The sequence below is a fragment of the Balaenoptera borealis genome (genome assembly GCF_965194805.1).
Source record: "Balaenoptera borealis genome assembly, chromosome: 5".
Classification (NCBI taxonomy): domain Eukaryota; kingdom Metazoa; phylum Chordata; class Mammalia; order Artiodactyla; family Balaenopteridae; genus Balaenoptera; species Balaenoptera borealis.
This window is the reverse complement of record NC_138862.1, coordinates 60,063,459-60,081,552: the sequence shown is the minus strand read 5'-3', so window position 1 is coordinate 60,081,552 and position 18,094 is coordinate 60,063,459. Positions and strand designations below refer to the sequence as shown.

The 18,094-nt window shown below is 39.1% G+C and overlaps 2 protein-coding genes across 13 annotated transcripts in view; both read left to right on the top strand.

The window, feature by feature from the left end:
* The window catches only part of SPICE1 (spindle and centriole associated protein 1), a 176,532-nt gene extending 167,167 nt beyond the window's left edge, over positions 1-9,365 (top strand). For 8 of the 9 annotated variants that reach the window (XM_082394674.1, XM_082394676.1, XM_082394668.1 and 5 more), the window contains 5 exons: positions 1,731-2,221; positions 4,326-4,509; positions 6,922-7,024; positions 7,799-7,886; positions 9,144-9,365. In XM_082394674.1, the coding sequence (XP_082250800.1) occupies positions 1,731-2,221; positions 4,326-4,509; positions 6,922-7,024; positions 7,799-7,886; positions 9,144-9,197 (920 nt within the window). In that variant the 3' untranslated portion in view covers positions 9,198-9,365. The remainder of the gene's footprint in view (positions 1-1,730; positions 2,222-4,325; positions 4,510-6,921; positions 7,025-7,798; positions 7,887-9,143) is intronic. The other variant, XM_082394675.1, reaches the window with a different exon arrangement.
* Positions 9,366-9,511: 146 nt separating this feature from the next.
* CFAP44 (cilia and flagella associated protein 44) overlaps positions 9,512-18,094 on the top strand; it is a 126,421-nt gene continuing 117,838 nt past the window's right edge. For 3 of the 4 annotated variants that reach the window (XM_082394611.1, XM_082394612.1, XM_082394609.1), the window contains exon 1: positions 9,512-14,414. The gene's annotated coding sequence lies outside the window, so the exon portion shown is untranslated. The other variant, XM_082394610.1, reaches the window with a different exon arrangement.

Below are 18,094 nucleotides of genomic sequence, written 5' to 3'. Positions count from 1 at the left end.
TTTGAGCCTGCAGCCTTTTCAGTACTCCCCAAAAGAAACTGGCTTTACCTGTAGCTTTCTTTTAATTAATAGACATATTCTGGACAGTGGCTTCTGCACAATTTCATTCTTTCACACACTTCCCGTCCACTCTCAGTCTTCCAGAAATGTGTTGAAATACCTAGTTTGCTACTGCTTCTCCTCAGACCATTATCTTTACTGGTGTGAGTTTATTTGTGTTTATATTTCCTTACTGTCAGTTAAAGAAGGTGAGATAAATGTATGCTGAGTCTGTAGTCTTGAAATAGAAGCATCTATTCCCCCAGTTCACTCCCATATTGGTTATTCTACCTAAATCACTCTTGCTAAGGGCTCCAGTGGCCAATGTGTTGTTAACTCCACTGTACACTTTTCTGTCCTTATGTTTCTAGGTCTTACAGTAATATTACACACAGTTAACCACTGCCTCTTTGTTTCCTTGAAACCACATTCTTGTAATATTTCTTTATCTTTCTGGCTGCTCCATTTCAGTCTGCTTTGCTAGCTTCTCCTCCTTTATCTGACTCTAAATGTTGAGTTCTTCGTGTCTTGTTACTGGTTTCTTCTCTCACTTTATTCTTTCTCTCTAAATAATCTCACTTGTTCTTGTGGCTTCCACAAGATGTTACGGAAAAACCCAAATGAACTTTTTGGCCAACCCAGTATATGCCAGTGACCTCCAGTTTTGGATCTTAGCCTAGACAGTCTCTTGAGTTTCTGACCCATGTTTCATCTGCTTGGATGGATATATAGGCACCTTAAACTTAGTATGTTCAAGACAATTCTTAATAATCCTCCTTCCACCAAATCTGTTCTCCTTGTCTTCTGCATCTCAGTAAATGGCATCACCATCCATTCACTTGTGCATGCCTTCTTGCTCTGCGCGTTTCCCTCACTCCCTACTTTCAGTTCATCACTCTCAGTTTATTGCCAAAATATTTCTCAAACGTATCTACTTCTCTCCATCTTTATAGCAAACATACCTTAGTCAAAGCTACCATCGTCTTTCTTCTTGACTACTACAGTTGCTTATTGGTCTCCCTACTTCTATTCCTGGACCTTCCAATTATCAACAGCATTTAAGAAATGTAAATTATGTAAATTAAGTCATTCCCAAACCTCCAGGTTTCATTGCTCTTGGATTAAATTATAAAATTTCTAACATGGCTTTAAAAAGCTCTGCAAGAAATGGCCCTGCATGCCTCTCTGGTCTCATATACTCCCAGTTCTGCCTTGTTGCTATGCTACAGCCAGACTGGCCTCCTTTCTTTGCTGTTTCCTATTTTGGGGCCTTCACATATGTTGTTCTCTCTGACTGTAATGTTCTTTGCTCTACTTTCTGTCACATATGTAATCATTTAAAAACTTTACTTCTTCAGGGATGCTTCCCCTGCCCATCCTCAGTTTACATTATGTATCTATAATCCCCCCAGGATTCCCAGATATGAGTTAATATATGTGTTAAAATGTGAACTTGGTAGATGGTTTTTCACAAGGATGCCGATAAAGCTCTAAGGAATATAAAAGACTCTGTACTTGATTGTTAGCGCTGGTATTGCTGGTATGTTCTCTGCTAAAATAAATGAGGCATTCAGAAACCAAATCCTTCTATTGAAATATTTCTCTAACTACTAAGGAGGGCTAATGAGATGATTATAGTGCCAACTATGGTTAAACGTTACATGTTTATTATGCTTTAATTTTATCTACAGTGTTGAGGAGGACCGTTCAAACTCGTCCTGCTCCACGAATTCCTCCAACCGTGGAAATAATTGAGAAGGAACAAAATTGGGAAAAGAAGACCGTACCTACTGGCACAGACATTCAGAATTCAAGTGAAGAGAGTCATCTCTTTACTCAGAGGTGGAGGGCCTCTCACATGGGAGAAGATTTGCAGAACAAAACCCAGGCTCCTTTTGTTAACCTCTCACAGCCCCTCTGCAATTCCCGTTCAAGCACTCAGCAATCAAGAAACCCCGCACTCTCAGAAGAACCCCCAGTATTGGGAGATGGGCAACAGCTTAGAACAAATGAGACATTAATACAAAGAAAGGACATCATGGCACGAATTGCTGAGTTGACACTGCAGAATTCAGCTATCAAGGCACATCTGAATAATATTATTGGGCCAGGGGGAGAGCAAGGGGATGGACTTGGGGAGTTTAACAAACGGGAGAGGAGTCATGCCAGCGACATGACCTCTGTGAGTACCAGTTAAGGGTTGACTACAGACATATAGGTATTTAAGTATATTGCTGGAGCATCCAGAAATGACCCTGGATATCTTTGAAGCTGGTACTAGATGGCTTATGCTGTGTCAAGTCCTCATCACAAAATAAGTAGAGGTTATTTATCAGTTTATGTCACACATGCATTAAAAGAGTACAACATAAAATTTAAAATGAGGAAATGAATGGGGAAAATAGGACAAAAGTAAAACAGGTAGGAAAGCTAAAATTAAGCTAGGAATGAAGTTTTAAATATAATATGTAGAATAAATATGTCTTGAAAGTTTACCACATAATTGTGTTTTAATTGAAATCCTTTTTACTCTTAAAGGGGCTCATAAAAGAGAATTATGTGTAGTTGGCCCTCAACTCGTGAGTAGTTAATTTTTTAGGACACAGAATGCATTTTCCCTTAGAAGTGATGTTTTAAAGAATTATTAAAGTCAGACTTTAGTGTACATTCTAATCATCTGGTAATCTTGCTAAAATGCAGACTCTGATTGAGTAGGTCTGAGGTAGAACCTGTGCGTTTCTAATAAGTTCCCAGGTGATGTTGGTCCAAGGATTACACTTTGAGCAGCAAAAGTTTGCATATTGTAGTGCTGGAATTTTGTAAGTTAAGTAACTGAGGGCTGACCTGGCAATGTAAACCTTCATTTCCTTGTTTGTGGGGAGCAAAGGGATTCTAAGTTCCAGTTGTGGAGTGTTTATAACACACGCCCTCATGCAGATCCCAGTGACGGGAGAGTCTTCCTTTTACCCGGTCATGAGCCAATGTGGCGCCTCTCAGAGTTCTGATGGGAGGCGGGGCCGTGAGAAGGAGCTGGCCAGCTTCATGGATTAGGGGTTCCAGAGTGATCACTTCCATAAGGGCTTTACCAACTGTGGATTGAGGGCCTCCGTGAGGAAGGTTAGGAGAGGGTGGGGGTAAGGGCCATCTCTGTCAGCACTGGCTCATGGGCAATAAGGGCAATACGGGTATCGAGTGACAGAAATAGCAGTCAGAAGGGACTGGAGAAGAAGCCGAGATGGAGATTAGGAGTGGGCAGCAGTGATCGATACAGTTGTATGTAAGTACAAGCTGCCTCAGTTTTAGTCAACAGAGACATTTCTGTGTATGCAGAGTTTTGAAGTTTATTTGAAACAGGCAACTCTTGGTTTAAAAAAGCCCACAGAATTAAAAATGGAGCTTTGCCCCCTTTTCCAATTAGTATAACAGTTAGGCTAGAGAGGACAATCTAGTATTATTGCCCTCACCACCCTTTTCATTATAATCAGAATTACAAAATGATTTTTAATTCATGCTGTTTTGCTTATCTCTTTTTTAACTAACGGGCATAAGCTACAAATTAATGACTTCTAGTAGGAATTGTTTTTCCCCAAAGGGACATATTTACTAAATGAAATACTTAAGAGTGACATTCCTTTCAGGAATTTTCAAATCAAACTTACATTATATTCCTTGGGTGGCTCCTTTTTACTTTGCCTCTCATATTCCTTTCCAGTCACCAGCCTTCTTGAATCAGGTATGTTAGGCCAAAAGTGGCCTGGGGAGGCTGACACATGGTCAGAAGGAGTGATAAGATTCCTAGAAATCTTTGCCAAATAGCTCATGGTGCATGTGTGAAGATTATAATTATAGAAGCATCTATTTCAACTAGAGCAGGTCCTCTTTTGTATACTGTGATTCAAACTCCAGACCTGTCTTTAATAGGGATGTTAGAAGTCAATCACTAGGAGTAGTATCTTTGCTCGTGTGATCTTTGTGCAGCTCAACAAACACTAAGAGATGCAGGAAGGCTTTGCTTTGTCCCACAGACACTCTCCATGGGCAGAGGGACTAGAGGGCTTATGTGGCACTGATACTAGAAGGATTAGTATCCCTTTACTTTAGCCTTTATTTTTCAATTAAGAGATTTGTAAATTCTATTACTATTTGCCCAGTATTCACGTTCGCATGTAGCAAAGGCTATGAATACTAATTTGCTGGCTCTTAGTGGAAGAGTTTGTTTTTACAAAAGGTCAAAATTGTTTGTATTATTTTTAATATGGAGTCTGTGTCCTTTTTTTTTTCTTAAGACTTTTCCAGCAGTACAACCTCTAACCCCAAGTAGCATGGAGGAGCGGATTGCAGAATTGAATCGACAGAGTATGGAGGCTCGTGGAAAACTCTTGCAATTAATAGAGCAGCAGAAACTTGTTGGTTTGAATCCTTCCTCTCCACCAGTATCACCTATTCGGTCACCTCTCGGAGCATGGACTGGTTAGTCACAAATTCATGATTTAAAAGCTTAGACACATGAAAATTTTCATTTTCTTGATTTTGCAAGTATATATTTAGCTAAAAGAAATCTCAGAGCGCGTATATTTCAGTGTCTTCAATTTTATATAGAAAGAAACAGACTTAAGTGACAGAAATGGGATTAGAAGACTGGTCTCCTCTCTAGCTTCTAGAAAGCTATCCCATGGCGCCTGCAGTTAATCTTTGGTGTCTGAGTTCCTAAGTTGCCCTACATGTAAATGGGATCTATTTCTGTATATGATTCATTCATGGCATATGCTGCAGCTATTTATAAGCATAAGCATCAAAATAATTTAGAATTTCATCAGCAACAAATTACAAGTTATTATTCTGTTAAAACCATTAAAACATTTTCACTTGTAAGTTAAACTTCCTATTTAATTGTTACATTTAGGAATGTCGAAAGCTACAGGGGATTCTAAACAATAGAAAGTAACTGAAAAATTAGTTGTCATAGTGATCACATTCAAAAAGGTGCTGACAAAAGGAAGTAGACCTCAAGTTGCTCTTTAGCCAAAAATTGAATTATTAAGACCCTCAAGGGGTAGAGCTGCATGAAGGTTCTAGAGAGACTAATTTGGGCCTGGTGTAAGAGAAGGTTCTAATTGTCAGGAATAGACAAAGCTCTGTATCAGTAAGTGGTGTGCCCTCTGAGGTGTTCAAGCATCGGTGTTTTAGAGAGATTCCTATGTCCTGTGGCTGGTTGAAGTAGGTTACCTATGAAGGATCTACCAATAAGACTTTTTCTCTCAGAAGTTATTTCCTTTTTGAATTACAGACCCAGAAAACAGAGTGATTTGAGGCACTTCCCTGGTGGTCCAATGGTTAAGACTCCACGCTCCCAATGCCAGGGGCCTGGGTTTGATCTCTGGTCAGGGAACTAGATTCCACACGCATGCCGCAACTAGAGATCCCGAGTGCCGCAACTAAGACCTGGCGCAGCCAAATAAATAAATAAATAAATAAATATTTTTAAAAAAGAAAACAGGAAAACAGAGTGATTTGGAAGTTACTGGAAAGTGATGGATAACGCATTTCCCTAAGGTCCTTTCCTCTTTGTTTATTCTAGGCTCCTTCATATTACAGCTTTATCTACCGTTCTTCATAGTCAGAAAGTCTAGAGGCAACTTCTGACTAGAATAAATAAGTGAAATCACTCAATATATGTGAATACCAACGGTGTGCCACCATGTTCTGGGCACTGGGGATACTGCATCGAACAGGACAAGCCCCTGCCCAACTTGACTACTCCGGGGTTCAAGTTGGGGAGCAGGCAATACAAATAAGCAAATAAGTACATGAGACAATGTCAGTTAGTGCTAAGTGCAATGAAGAAAAAATAAAGCAGATCACTCATAAGAATAATTCTGTGATAAAATGAGACACCTATTTCAGTAGTTCTTTGAGGTTAATACTTTCATTTCTGTTGGCTCATTTAGTTTTCAACACACCCTCAGAGTAGACAAAGCTGATACAACTATTTGATAATAAGTAAACCGAGGCACAAAGAGGTTGAGTGATTTGTCTGAAATTCTAACGCAAACTGGTAGATTTGCAACCGTGTTCTTTCCATTCCAGTGCTTATTTGTCTAAGGTATTCTTTTCTTAAGTAAAATTATTGGTTTCACAGGAACCTCTGTGGGCTATAATGATAAAGATAAAAATAAATCATATGCCATGCAGAACCTCTTTTGTTTTCTAGGGTAACCAAGGAATATGTTATAAAATTGAATAGAGCTTCATTACCCCTTAAAGTCCAGAAATCACTGGTTTTAAGCAGTGATTCTTAGGAGCACTGCCTGAGCCTTTCATGAGTGGATACTTAGTAAATATCTGTTGACTGATTATCTACTTCTGAAATATTGAAAATGTACATAATTATACTTGCCTTTAACCATATGAGCTCTTCAGCCAACTTTCCCCTCCAAATTTAATGTCTTCAGTAACAGTAATAATGTAATAGATTTAGGAGATTTAAAGTTTTACTGCATAACTCCAGAAATTTTCTTTCTTTTTCCTTTTTTTTTTGGAAAGCTTTAGATAAGCCGCTCTGACCAAGATCTCCTATTCTTTAGGGCTAGCTCTTAATTTCTGTTTTTCACTTGCAGATCTGACATGATACCACTTGTCTGAAGATTCTGGCTCTCTAGGAACTGGCATGTTCCTGAATTGACACTAAGAGCTAAAGTTTCTTGTCCCACAGTTCATTTTTTAAAAAATCCTTAAAGTGTATTTGTGGTCCATGATGATAAAAATATAGAAAGAACCCTCAAATTTATAATGTATAATTTGCAGTAAGACAGAAATCAAGTTAAATTTTAATTTTCATTTTATTGAAAGATAATGAAACTAATGTTTATTTTTATATTATAGAAGGAGGAAAGAGGATGATTGAGGTATCTATTCCAGTAGCGGAAGCCCCAGAAAGCTCAAAATGCAGTACTGTCTCTCCTACCAGTGGGCTAAATTCAAGAAGGTAGGGTTAAAATCAAGAACGTGGTTTGTGTTTTATTTTCTTTGTGAAAAAAGGTAGTGCATAATGTCTGACTTAGATTCAGACAGATTCACTCATGTAGAGAAAATCAAGTAATTGGGGAGGAGAATTTTGGGGGAAAAAAGAAGAAGAGTGAGGAACAAGCCTTAATTAAGTAGAAAAGCATTGGGTTGGCTATTGAAAACAAAAATGGGATAATAGCACATATGTAGAGCGTTTTATGGGTTACAAAATTAGGAGGTAATATATGACAGGGTAAATTGACCAATAGTATTTTCCTCCTTTACAGTAAGTGAAACCAAAGCTCATAGAGCTAATTGGGCGATTCGCCTCGATGGGTCACGTGGTTGGTAAATGGTGACGCCAAGGATGTACCTGGCTCTCTGTGTCCACTCTACATGCTAGTACTGCACTGCTCCACGTCTCATTACTCTTCCACGACCTTGACCTTCTTCCCCACCGCTGCACATCCATTCTTCCTCTTTAATGTTAAAAACTTATCTGTCCTCTAATGGTCTCTGTACATTCCATTCAGTCTTTCTGTAAACCTAAACATACTCTAAAAAAGAAAATCTATTAATTAAAAAAAAAAGACTTAGGTTGGTGAAAATATGTTGCAAATAATTTACCTTATTTGGACTTAAGTCAGCCATTCCTTTCAAGCTCTTCTCAGTATTGAGAATTGTGTCTTATATAATTTTTAAAGGTGAATAATAATAGATTACTCTCTCACTCTCTTTCATTTCTCATAAATAGATCTCCAGGGGCTACTAGTAATTCTTGTTCTCCATTAAATGCCACCTCGGGAAGTGGGCACTTGACACCTCTTAATCCAAGAGCAAAGGTATGTGATAAAATGTAATTGTGAAATGTGTCTAGAGGTTGGGAGGGCAAAGGTAGGAGGTGGCTGATTTAGCAGTTTCCATGCTTAATTATTATTCCGTTATCTTAAAGATAATATAAAATTCTCAGAAGAAAAGAAAAACTAATTCACCTTCATTAGAAAAAACAAATAAGCATACACTTCTTTTGTTTTCTAGGGTAACTAAGGAATAAGGTAAAATTCAATAAGATTTCAACAAAGATCGGACATTATTGTTTTAGTCAGAGCATTCCAAATAGTGTGGCAAGACTCGCAGGGGTGCCTTGAATGGGTTGTGGGCTTACTGAGATACTGGTTACCTCAGTCTTTGCTGTGGCTGTGCAGGGCTTGGGATAGCCAGAGCACTGGGGCCAGTCACTTTCCTTGTCACTCTGCCCCAGGGTGCTGTATCTGAGTGTGCCACAGAGAGGTTATGTGCTACACGTAGAGAGGTTATGGCACAAAGGGTAAATAAATGTCTTACGTATTTTTTATGTGTTCTGATTTGCTATAGGAATGTACAGAAACTAAGCATCTTACAGTATATCCAAAATTTTTGCAAAAGGCGTTTTTCTGTGCTGGTAATACAGCAAAATATAGTTCCTTTGACTGATTAGTCATAGCAAATTGTGAGGGTATCTTTAAAATCATAAACATTACACTTGCAAACGTGAGCTAACAACTGTTTGATGGGGTTGGGGGGGGAATCTTCCTTGCTGTTCTTATTACTAGCTTCAGTAATTAGACCAAATAGTGAATGCCTCAATAAACATTGAGTATTTATAGTCCAAATTAATCGATAGGCTCAGAATATTCCAGTTGCCCAGCACTGGAAGATTTGTCCTTTGTTGTTTCTTATATTCTTAAAAAGCTTTAACGTAAACTATTTTATATAATTTGCCCTTAATTTCTGGAATTTAGTGACAGATTTAATTTACCAAGGTCAAATAACTTTTTTTGTTATTTTAAAAAGTTGTACATATGATTTGTATAAAATACTGGATTGATTCTTTTTAAAAAAATTAGGCCTCCCAAATCAATAAGGGGATCTGTTGACCAGGGAATATTTGGGAGTGTCTCTGATAGAGAATAAAAATTGCTAGTAGCAATAATTTTTAGTGCCATTCAGTGGTGTAAGATAAGTTTGGTTCTATGTACTTGGTATAAATAATTGTAAATCTTGAGTGGTTTCATGCTCCTGATTACTTTCTAAAGCCTTTCTGCATCTTTGTTCAACAGATTGAGAAACAAAATGAAGAAGGCTGGTTTGCTCTTGCTACCCACGTGTCATAAGTGAGGTCGAGTTGTAGAGTTTGTTCTCAGTAATATATTCTTGAGTTTCCACTCCCCTTTCCCTGCTCCTGCTTTCAAGTTTTTATGTTCTTCTTTCAGATAAAACTTACAAAGATCTCGTGACTTAGTACTAATAGAACAAAGAAATAAAGCAATTATTTTAATTTTGACCTTTTCAAATAGATTTCCAACAAACAAACAACCTATAACATCTTGTGAATAAAATTTTGACTAGAGGGAAATTAAAGTTTTATATTCTAATAAATTCAAGGATTTTTTTGAGTAATATATATATATTTTTTTTAAATTAATTAATTAATTTATTTATTATTTATGGCTGTGTTGGGTCTTCGTTTCTGTGCGAGGGCTCTCTTTAGTTGCGGCAAGTGGGGGCCACTCTTCATCGCGGTGCGCGGGCCTCTCACTATCGCAGCCTCTCTTGTTGTGGAGCACAGGCTCCAGACGCGCAGGCTCAGTAGTTGTGGCTCATGGGCTTAGTTGCTCCGCGGCATGTGGGATCTTCCCAGACCAGGGCTCGAACCCGTGTCCCCTGCATTAGCAGGCAGATTCTCAACCACTGCGCCACCAGGGAAGCCTTTGCGTAATATATTTTTATCTTTATCATCTTTATTCAGATTTTTTTTGGTCCAGTGTATCTCAAATGTTGATCTATTTTATTTTTTTCTGAAGAACTAAGTTGCTTTTGCATATAACTTACAATAAAATGCCTCGGTGTGACTAAAGTCTGGCTTTCAGAAAAATTTACGCCCCCTTTTGAGAGAAGTCACTGTAGTCCATCACTTTTTCCATCAAGTGAATGTATAGTTTTAAAAAGTAAGTGTGGGAGTATTTGTTTATATTTGCTTAAGCAGGTAAGGGTGGTTATGTATATTATAAAATTCTTATATAGTCTTTACATGTGAAAATGTTATCAGTAATGGTAATGTATATCAAAAAAATAATGATTGAGCTTAAATATCTGAATGCAGTAACATTGATTTATTGGTTTATTTAATGTTTGAAACAGAATTGAGTACAAAACGTTGCTATCAATTTTCCCAGCCTTGAATCTACAATGCATTCAGGGTAGATTTTTCTTCAAGGCACCTGTTTGATCTCACATATTGGTTTCTGTTTTAAACTTGGTTTTTGAATGGTCTCTGCTCCTTGGCTCTATGATAGGAATTCTCAGCCTAAGTGAGGTGGGAGTGGTGAGGGGAAAGCACACTGAAACTGCTTGGGGAACTTCCTCAGATAACACCTTCCCTCCTCCTGCAGTTGTAAGTCACTGTTGTAGGAAGTGTGCTATGCAGCTTTCATTTGGGCCTCTTCATTGTTGTAGGGGCAAAAAAATTATTATCCTTTGGTATCACTGATTTTATTTATGTGAAGTCATCTGTATGCATTTGCATTATTGCAGATTCTTCCATCTGTATTGCACTTTTTAAACCTTGGTATTTAATAAATACTATCCCTGTATGGCATATAAAACCATTTTAGTGTTATTCCTTCTCTTATTGAAACGTCAAGTTATCTGCTTGGTTTGTGAATGCATTCTTTTTGACATATATTTTCCTTAATATTCTCCAACTGGTTGGCTCTTTATTTTTTTCCTCTATATTCCTTTCAACCTCTAAGATGCCTTGGCGTGGCATTTTAAAAAGCTGCTCACAGTGATTTAACGTGCAGCCAGAGCTGAGAACCAATGCAAAAACTTTTACCGCTAGCTCACTGGCAACCTGTGGGACTGATATTGAAGTATTCATCCTGTTAATGTTTGTTTTTGCTGATAAAATACAAAGGTAGATTGAAAAAACTCCAAGAATAATAGATACAGAGAAAGGAGCCTTTCTTTCTTAGGCCTTCTGGAGTAGTGCTTCTCAACTTCAGCTGTTATTAGAGTCATCTGGGGACCTTCTAAAATTCCCAGTGCCCAGTTCTCACTCCAGACCAATTAAATTAGAAACTTTGAGGACGGGACACAAACATTAGTATTTTAAAAACCTCCTGAGATGATTCCAGTGAACAGCCAAGCTTGGGAAACATCATTATAAAAACATTTATTATCCCTAAGTCATAAATTAGTGCATATTTGGTTTTAATTAAGTTAAACTACCTTTATTAGCGTCTCTTTATCAGCTTTCAGAGCCAGCTGCATCAGTATCACCTGGGGTACTTGTTAGGTGCGAAAATTCTTGGGCCCTACCCCAGACCTATTGATCAGAAACTCTGGTGTCTTTTTTAATAAGCCTTTCATGTGACTCGGTGCATGCTCAAATTTGGGAACCATGGATCTATAGCACTGCAGACAGGTGAACTCTGCTGTATTTGACTGTGATGTACTACATTTGTATTTACTTTTAACGGTCCAAACTCAGATTACTTGTGTTTCTTGGTTTTAGAAGCAAGTTTTTTGCTAACATATGTCTTGTCCGATATGTCCCAGAAAGCTGCTGATCAGTTGCTAATAAACTTTAATAAAATTTACAGTTCTCCAAATTGCGGCTTGCGAGAGGAACTAGACTGATAGCTAAATCCATATTTATGATACAATCACTCCTACACTGTATAGCAAAATCATTTGGATTAGCAGAATTTAATAATGGTTTACTATGTGCTAAGTGCCAGGCAGTTGAGGAAATTAGGTACGAGGAGGTGAGCACTCTCTCAAGGTCACGTAACCAGGGAGTGGTGGCACTAGAATGGGAACATGGGCAGTCTTTCTCCAAAGCCTATGCTGCGCTGCCCTCTTATGGTGTGCACAATATGGAAGCACCATAATGGTAATAGCTGTCCTTTATTGAGCCGTTCCTGTGGCAGGCGCCGTGATAAGCCGCAGTAGCCCATTATTGCGTTTAAATCTCACAGTCAACCTCTGAGTTAGACGTGTTTAAATGCCACCCTCCCCCCTTACAGATGAGGAAATTGAGCTCTAGGGGTTGAATAAGCTACCCAATGTCAGAGTGCTTATAAGAAGTAAAGCCAGGACTTGAAGCTCTTTTTAAAAACAATTATTGGACTTCTACTAACTTAAAAGAAATAACTAATATAGCATAGTGGCTTAGGGTGCAAGTGTTGCCATCAGAAAGCTTGGATTCATATGCCATCTGTGTTCCTTGGGCTGTGTCCCTTGGGCAGATTAATCTCATTTTTCCCATTTGAAAGTCAGAGATAATACCTTTCTTACAGGGTTGTGAGAATTAAGTGAGGTAAATAGATGTAAATATGCTAAGAACAGCACCTGACTCACAAGCATTCAGTAATGACTGCCAACTTTTTGATGTAGAAATAAATACACTATTCCCTCTGTATTCCTGGATTTTTAAAGACATTCTGTAGTGAGTTTGTGTTTTTTCTCAAATTAATAACTGGATCCAGTGCTTTAACTTTAAAGATGTTTGTAGGTTGAAATAAAATATGTTGAGCATGTTATTTGAAAATAACTAACATACTGTTTAAAAGTAAGTTTATCCTATGTTTTCTGACTTTTTGACACCCTGGATATACTATTTATATAATTAACAGCAGCGATAATGGTCTCGTTTTTTAATCCTCGAGAATACTTGACTAAAGAGAACATTTCAATATTACCAATAAATGCATGGTACAAAGTTTTTGGAAAATCGTTGTGTAACATTACAGAAACCAATAAACACAAAATATAATACAGCCATTTTTTTCTTACCAACTTTATTGAGAAATAATTTATATACAACAAAATACATCCATACATCCATTGAAAGAGAACAGTTCATGGACTTTGGCAGTTGTATATCCACACAAAACTATCACCACAATTAAGACCATTTCTATCATCTCCAGAAGATTCCTCATGTCTCTCTGCAGTGCATCTCTCCCTTTACTCCAGCTCTAGGGAACCACTGATCTGCTTTTGGTCATCACAGATTTGTTTGCATTTTATATAAATGAAATCACACACACTGTAATATTTTGTGCCTGGCTACTTTCACTCATCCTAATTGAGATTCATCCATGTTGTGTGTATCAGTTTCTTCCTTTTTACTTCTGAGTAGTATTCTGTTGTACAGATATTTATCCATTCACCTGTCAGTGACCATTTGGGTGGTTTCCAGTTTTTTGCTATTGTGAATATGGCTGCTATGAACATTCACATATAAGGCTTTGTACGGATGGAAATTTTTTATTCTCTTGGGAAAATACCTTGGACATGGAATCACTTGGTAAATGTTTAACTTTTAAAGAAACTGCCAAACGTTTTTCCAAAGTGGTTGTGCTACTTTACATTTTCAACAGCATTATATGAGAGTTCCATTTGCTCCACATCCTTCCACATTTGGTGCTGGCAATTTTAAAACTTTTACCCATCCCAGTAGATATGGAATTTTTGCATTGTGGTGTGCATCTCCCTGGGGCCTACTGTTATGAATCTTTCCATGTGTTTATTGACTGCTCATACATCTGATGTGGTGAGGTATTCAAAGTCCTAGGTGGTTAATTTTTTCGTTATTGACTTTTAAGAGTTCTTTACATATTCTGGATACAAAGTTCTTTGTCACATATTATTGCGAGGCTGTAGCCATTTAAAAACAATGTTTTGTAACCAGTAACATTAGTTAGGTGCTTAAAAATAATTAATAATGATTGCTGGCTGTGCTACAGAGCATTTGGAGAGCAAACTGCTAAACCGAAAAAATCTGTCAAGCTAGGCCTATATTTTGTGCACCTAGAGTCCTGTGACCAAGGAGCCCACAACATAAAATACTTAAAGTCAACAGATATGACATAACGTAAAATAAATAAATAAAACAAAAATCGCCCCGCGACGTATCTTTGCTGATGACGGCGTGTGATCAGGGCACCTTTGAGCCATTTTGTATTATTGGGCATATCTTCGAAAGTCATCAATATACCATCCTTAGGATAATAATAATATAAACTAGACATAAAAATTAAACGGGGATAATAAGCTGGTAGAATGCCGGGGTTTCTGTTTGGCTTTGATCCTGAGTCATGGGCCACGAAATAGCCGGGCCAGAGGGCAAGCGAGATCACGGGTACCCCTGCAACCGCCCTGTCATTTCCCAGAAAGCGGCCTTAGGGCGGCGCATGCGCCTCTCGGCCCGTCCGTCTCCGCCCACCCGGGAGGCGGGATGGCGTTGCCGTGGTAACCGCAGTAAACGGAGACCTGGGGCAGACGCCGTGACTGGGAACGCGCGGCGGAGGCCGGTGCCTTAGGTAAGTTTTGACCCCAGCAGCCTGGCAGTTCCCACAACCTCCCCCTCAAATCTGTTGGTGAGTCAGGGATCAGTCGACCCCATTTGGACTTCTCTTAGGCTGAACTAGGGTTCTCCGGGCTTTGCTGAGACACATTCCTTCTCCTTTCTATGGATCAGTTCGACAAACATTTGAAGCGACAGCATTCACAGGCATGGGGCTACACACTGTAGATACAACGTGGACGCTGTTCCTGCCTGCAAGGAGCTCATGATCCAGCTGGGGAGGAAGACAGACGACGGCAGGAGTCCGAGTTGGACCGGGCTGAGCCAGGAACAGGGAGTCGGTGGGAAAGTGCCTGGGTTCTGGGGTCAACAAGCCACCCAGACCTGTTAAGCGTGACACTTGGCAAGTTGACCTTCTGCACTTTAGATTCCTCATCTAGGTAGGGAAGGTGGTAGTGCTTACTTCATGGGGTTCCTATTACAATTAAATAGGATAATGCAGGTCAAGTAAGTGTGTAGCACATGCAAGACACAGTAGGTGCACAATAAATCCTTGTTACATACAAGTAGATATAGTAGCATACAAGTACTCAGCATGCCCGGCCAATTGTGAGTTGTCCAAGGTGGCTACTGACTAAAACTTTTGAGAAAGAGGAGGGGCTGAGGAGGATCCAGGAAAGGGGAAGGTGACAAGAGATGAATTACAGACCCTAAGATGAAGGACCTTTGTGCCACACCAAGGAATCTGAGTTCTTGTTCTGTGGCAATGAGGAGCCATTAAAGGTTTTAAACAAGAAGAGTGGCACATTAAAAGCTGTGTTTTAGGAATATAAGAGGCAGTGTACAAATGGACCAGAGAAGGGAGAGAATGAAGCTGTGGTAATGGTAGAGGTGAGACAGTATGAGGACCAGAACTAGGATGGTGACAGTGGGACTAGAAGGGAGAGGATGAATTCAAAAGGCTTAATAACTGGACGCTGGGCAACAGGACTTGGAAGTCAATTGCATGAGTTGGGTGAGAGCGAAGGATTCAAATAGTAACTGCTCTGCTATCTCATCTGTAAAATGCACCTAACTCATAGAGTTTTGAGAAATATATGAAACAATACGTGTAGAATCCTCAGAACTGTGCTCGACACATAGTAAAAAAAAAACCACGAGCTGTTATTCTCTCCACAGTTGTATTTCACACTGTAAAGTAAAAACTGAGTGTCTGTTTTTATACAGGAATCTCTATGAATCTCAACGTGACCAGCTCTGGCACACTGCTGAGATGGAGTGTTTGAGTTTGTGAGAGTGGGGACCGACCCTGGAATCTAAGGAATGAATCTTGAGTGATGTCATCTTGGGGAGCCCTCTGTCCGGCTTCCAGCCAACCTCCTTCTAGCAACACACACTCTGCAACACTGTGTACTATAATTTTCTTTTTTCTTTACACTTCCTCAGGGTTGACTCAAAACTTCACAGTCTACCTAATGAGTTGGTTAACAGAATTAACCGTAGGCTGGACCAGTAAGCCCGAGTCTAATGAAAATAGATTTAAGGTAGTTCTGCAAATAGACTCCCAAACCTAGCTAGTTCAGTTGTATAAGATAGGACATGGTTAGGTATACAGAAATAAGGTTTAGTCATTCTAGCTGGTTACAAATGGATTATTATGAGTCAGTATATGATAAGCCTGCCCACCCCCCCAACCCTGGCAAGATAATGTAATATTAGGCTGCCTTGAAAGAATATAATGTCCCCAACGGGTAAAGTGATGGTTCATATCTTTTGGAAAGTGTCCAGATCCTTCAAAGGACATACAAAATTGGGAGGGATATATGATGCATTGGGAATTAATTTTTTGAGCTATCCAGATGCTGAAAAGAGTTGAAAACATGGTAGTGAGAAATAGTTGAAAGAATTGGGATGCTTTATCTGGGAAAAGAGAGGATCTGGGAAGGAAAGTTAACTAGCTACAATTATTTGAATGGCTATAGTAAACAGGAAAACGTGTTCTGTGTGTCCCCAGAAGAATAGGGCCAAATAGATCCAAGTTGCAGGGAGGAGGATTTCATATAATATAAAATGAACTTCCTAAGAACTAGAGCTGAGAACATTAGCAGAATGTGCTCACCCTCTTACCTGAAATGTTTAAATGAAAGCTGATTGTCTCTTGGTGTGTTCCTTCATTTGTTCCTTTATTCAGGAATTAAAACATTCATCCCTTCAACTATTTTACCTACTGAGTGCAAGGCACTGTTCTTTGAAAGCTTTACTGTATTCACTCATTGAGATCTCAGAACCACCTTGTGAAGTAGGTACTGCACTTTACAGATGAGAAGGCACAGAGAGGTTAAATACTTGTTTAATACCTCACAGCTATAATAGTAAGAGGAAGAGCCTGGCTTTGAGGCCAGTCAGTGTGATTCTAGCCAATACTCTTAGCCTGGGCTTGAGTTGTAGGTGTGTGACTTATATTGGGTGGGAGGATTGGACCAGATTAACCCTCTTTCAACTCTCAAGATTCTGTGATCATATTTATTGAGCCCTAGCTGTATTAAAGAGAATGTGTAGTAATTATAGTAAAACTACCATTTTCCAGTACCTACGAAGAGTTTGATATAAACCCATGGTCCTTAACTCTGGTTCCTATTCTTTGGCTCCACAAAAGAATTATATAGGGAGTGAGACCCTGAGAATGGTACACTGTAAAAAGTTTTCCAAGTGATTCTAAAGTACAGCCGGAGTTGAGAACTGTGGGCATAAAAGATCTCATTTAATACTTACAATAACTCTGCCAGACAACCTTAACATCCCCATTGTACATGTAAAAGGACTGACAGGTTAAGGGATGCTAGGGGCTTGGCCCTTGGCCAAGTTAACCTTTTTTCTTGGCCAAACAAGGCTCTCTGACATCAAAGCCTCATCAGGTTACAATACAACTTCTCAATCCCTTAATTCTAAAAAAATAAAAACGAACACAGAAATCAAGAGAGGGTATCATTATGATGTCAGTGCAAGAAAACAGATGGTACAAACCCTAATGTCCAGATGAAGGTGGGTAGTTGTCATTCTGCACTCATGCACTGATCGTGTAGTGTAGATCCTGGCTGCTCTGGGCATAGTAGTCTTTCTTGAGAGACCAGGAAGGTATAATAATGCACTAGTTCAGTTAATTCTCATAGCAGCCTTATACATAGTTTTTTCTTCACTCCCATTTTACAATTGAGGAATTGATGTAAAGTAATTAGCTAGTTATGTGGCAAAACTGGGATTCAAACCTGAATCTAACCACAGATCTCATCCAAATAGTACTACTACTCTGCTCTGCCTGCCAGCTGTGCCACAGAAGAATGTTGAGGAAACACGGGATGTTTAGTGTGGAGAAATGAAGACTTAGAAGGAAGACATAGTAGATGTTCTCATCTACAAGAGCTGCCATAGAGAAGGAGGACAGAGAAAACCTGTCGTGTCACTCCCCTCCTTAAAAACCTTCAATGGCTTTCAATTACCATAGAAATAAGTTCTAAACTCCTTAGCAAAGCTTAGAGACAATTTGATGATCTGCTACCCGCTTCCTCATCAATGTCCATTTCACTCTCCTGCTCTAGCCAATAGACTGCTCTCAGGCCTTCACAGACACAAGCCTCTCTTAGAAGCTCCCTCTGCCAATAATCTCTTTCCCATTTTATGCCTGGCCAACGTCTACTC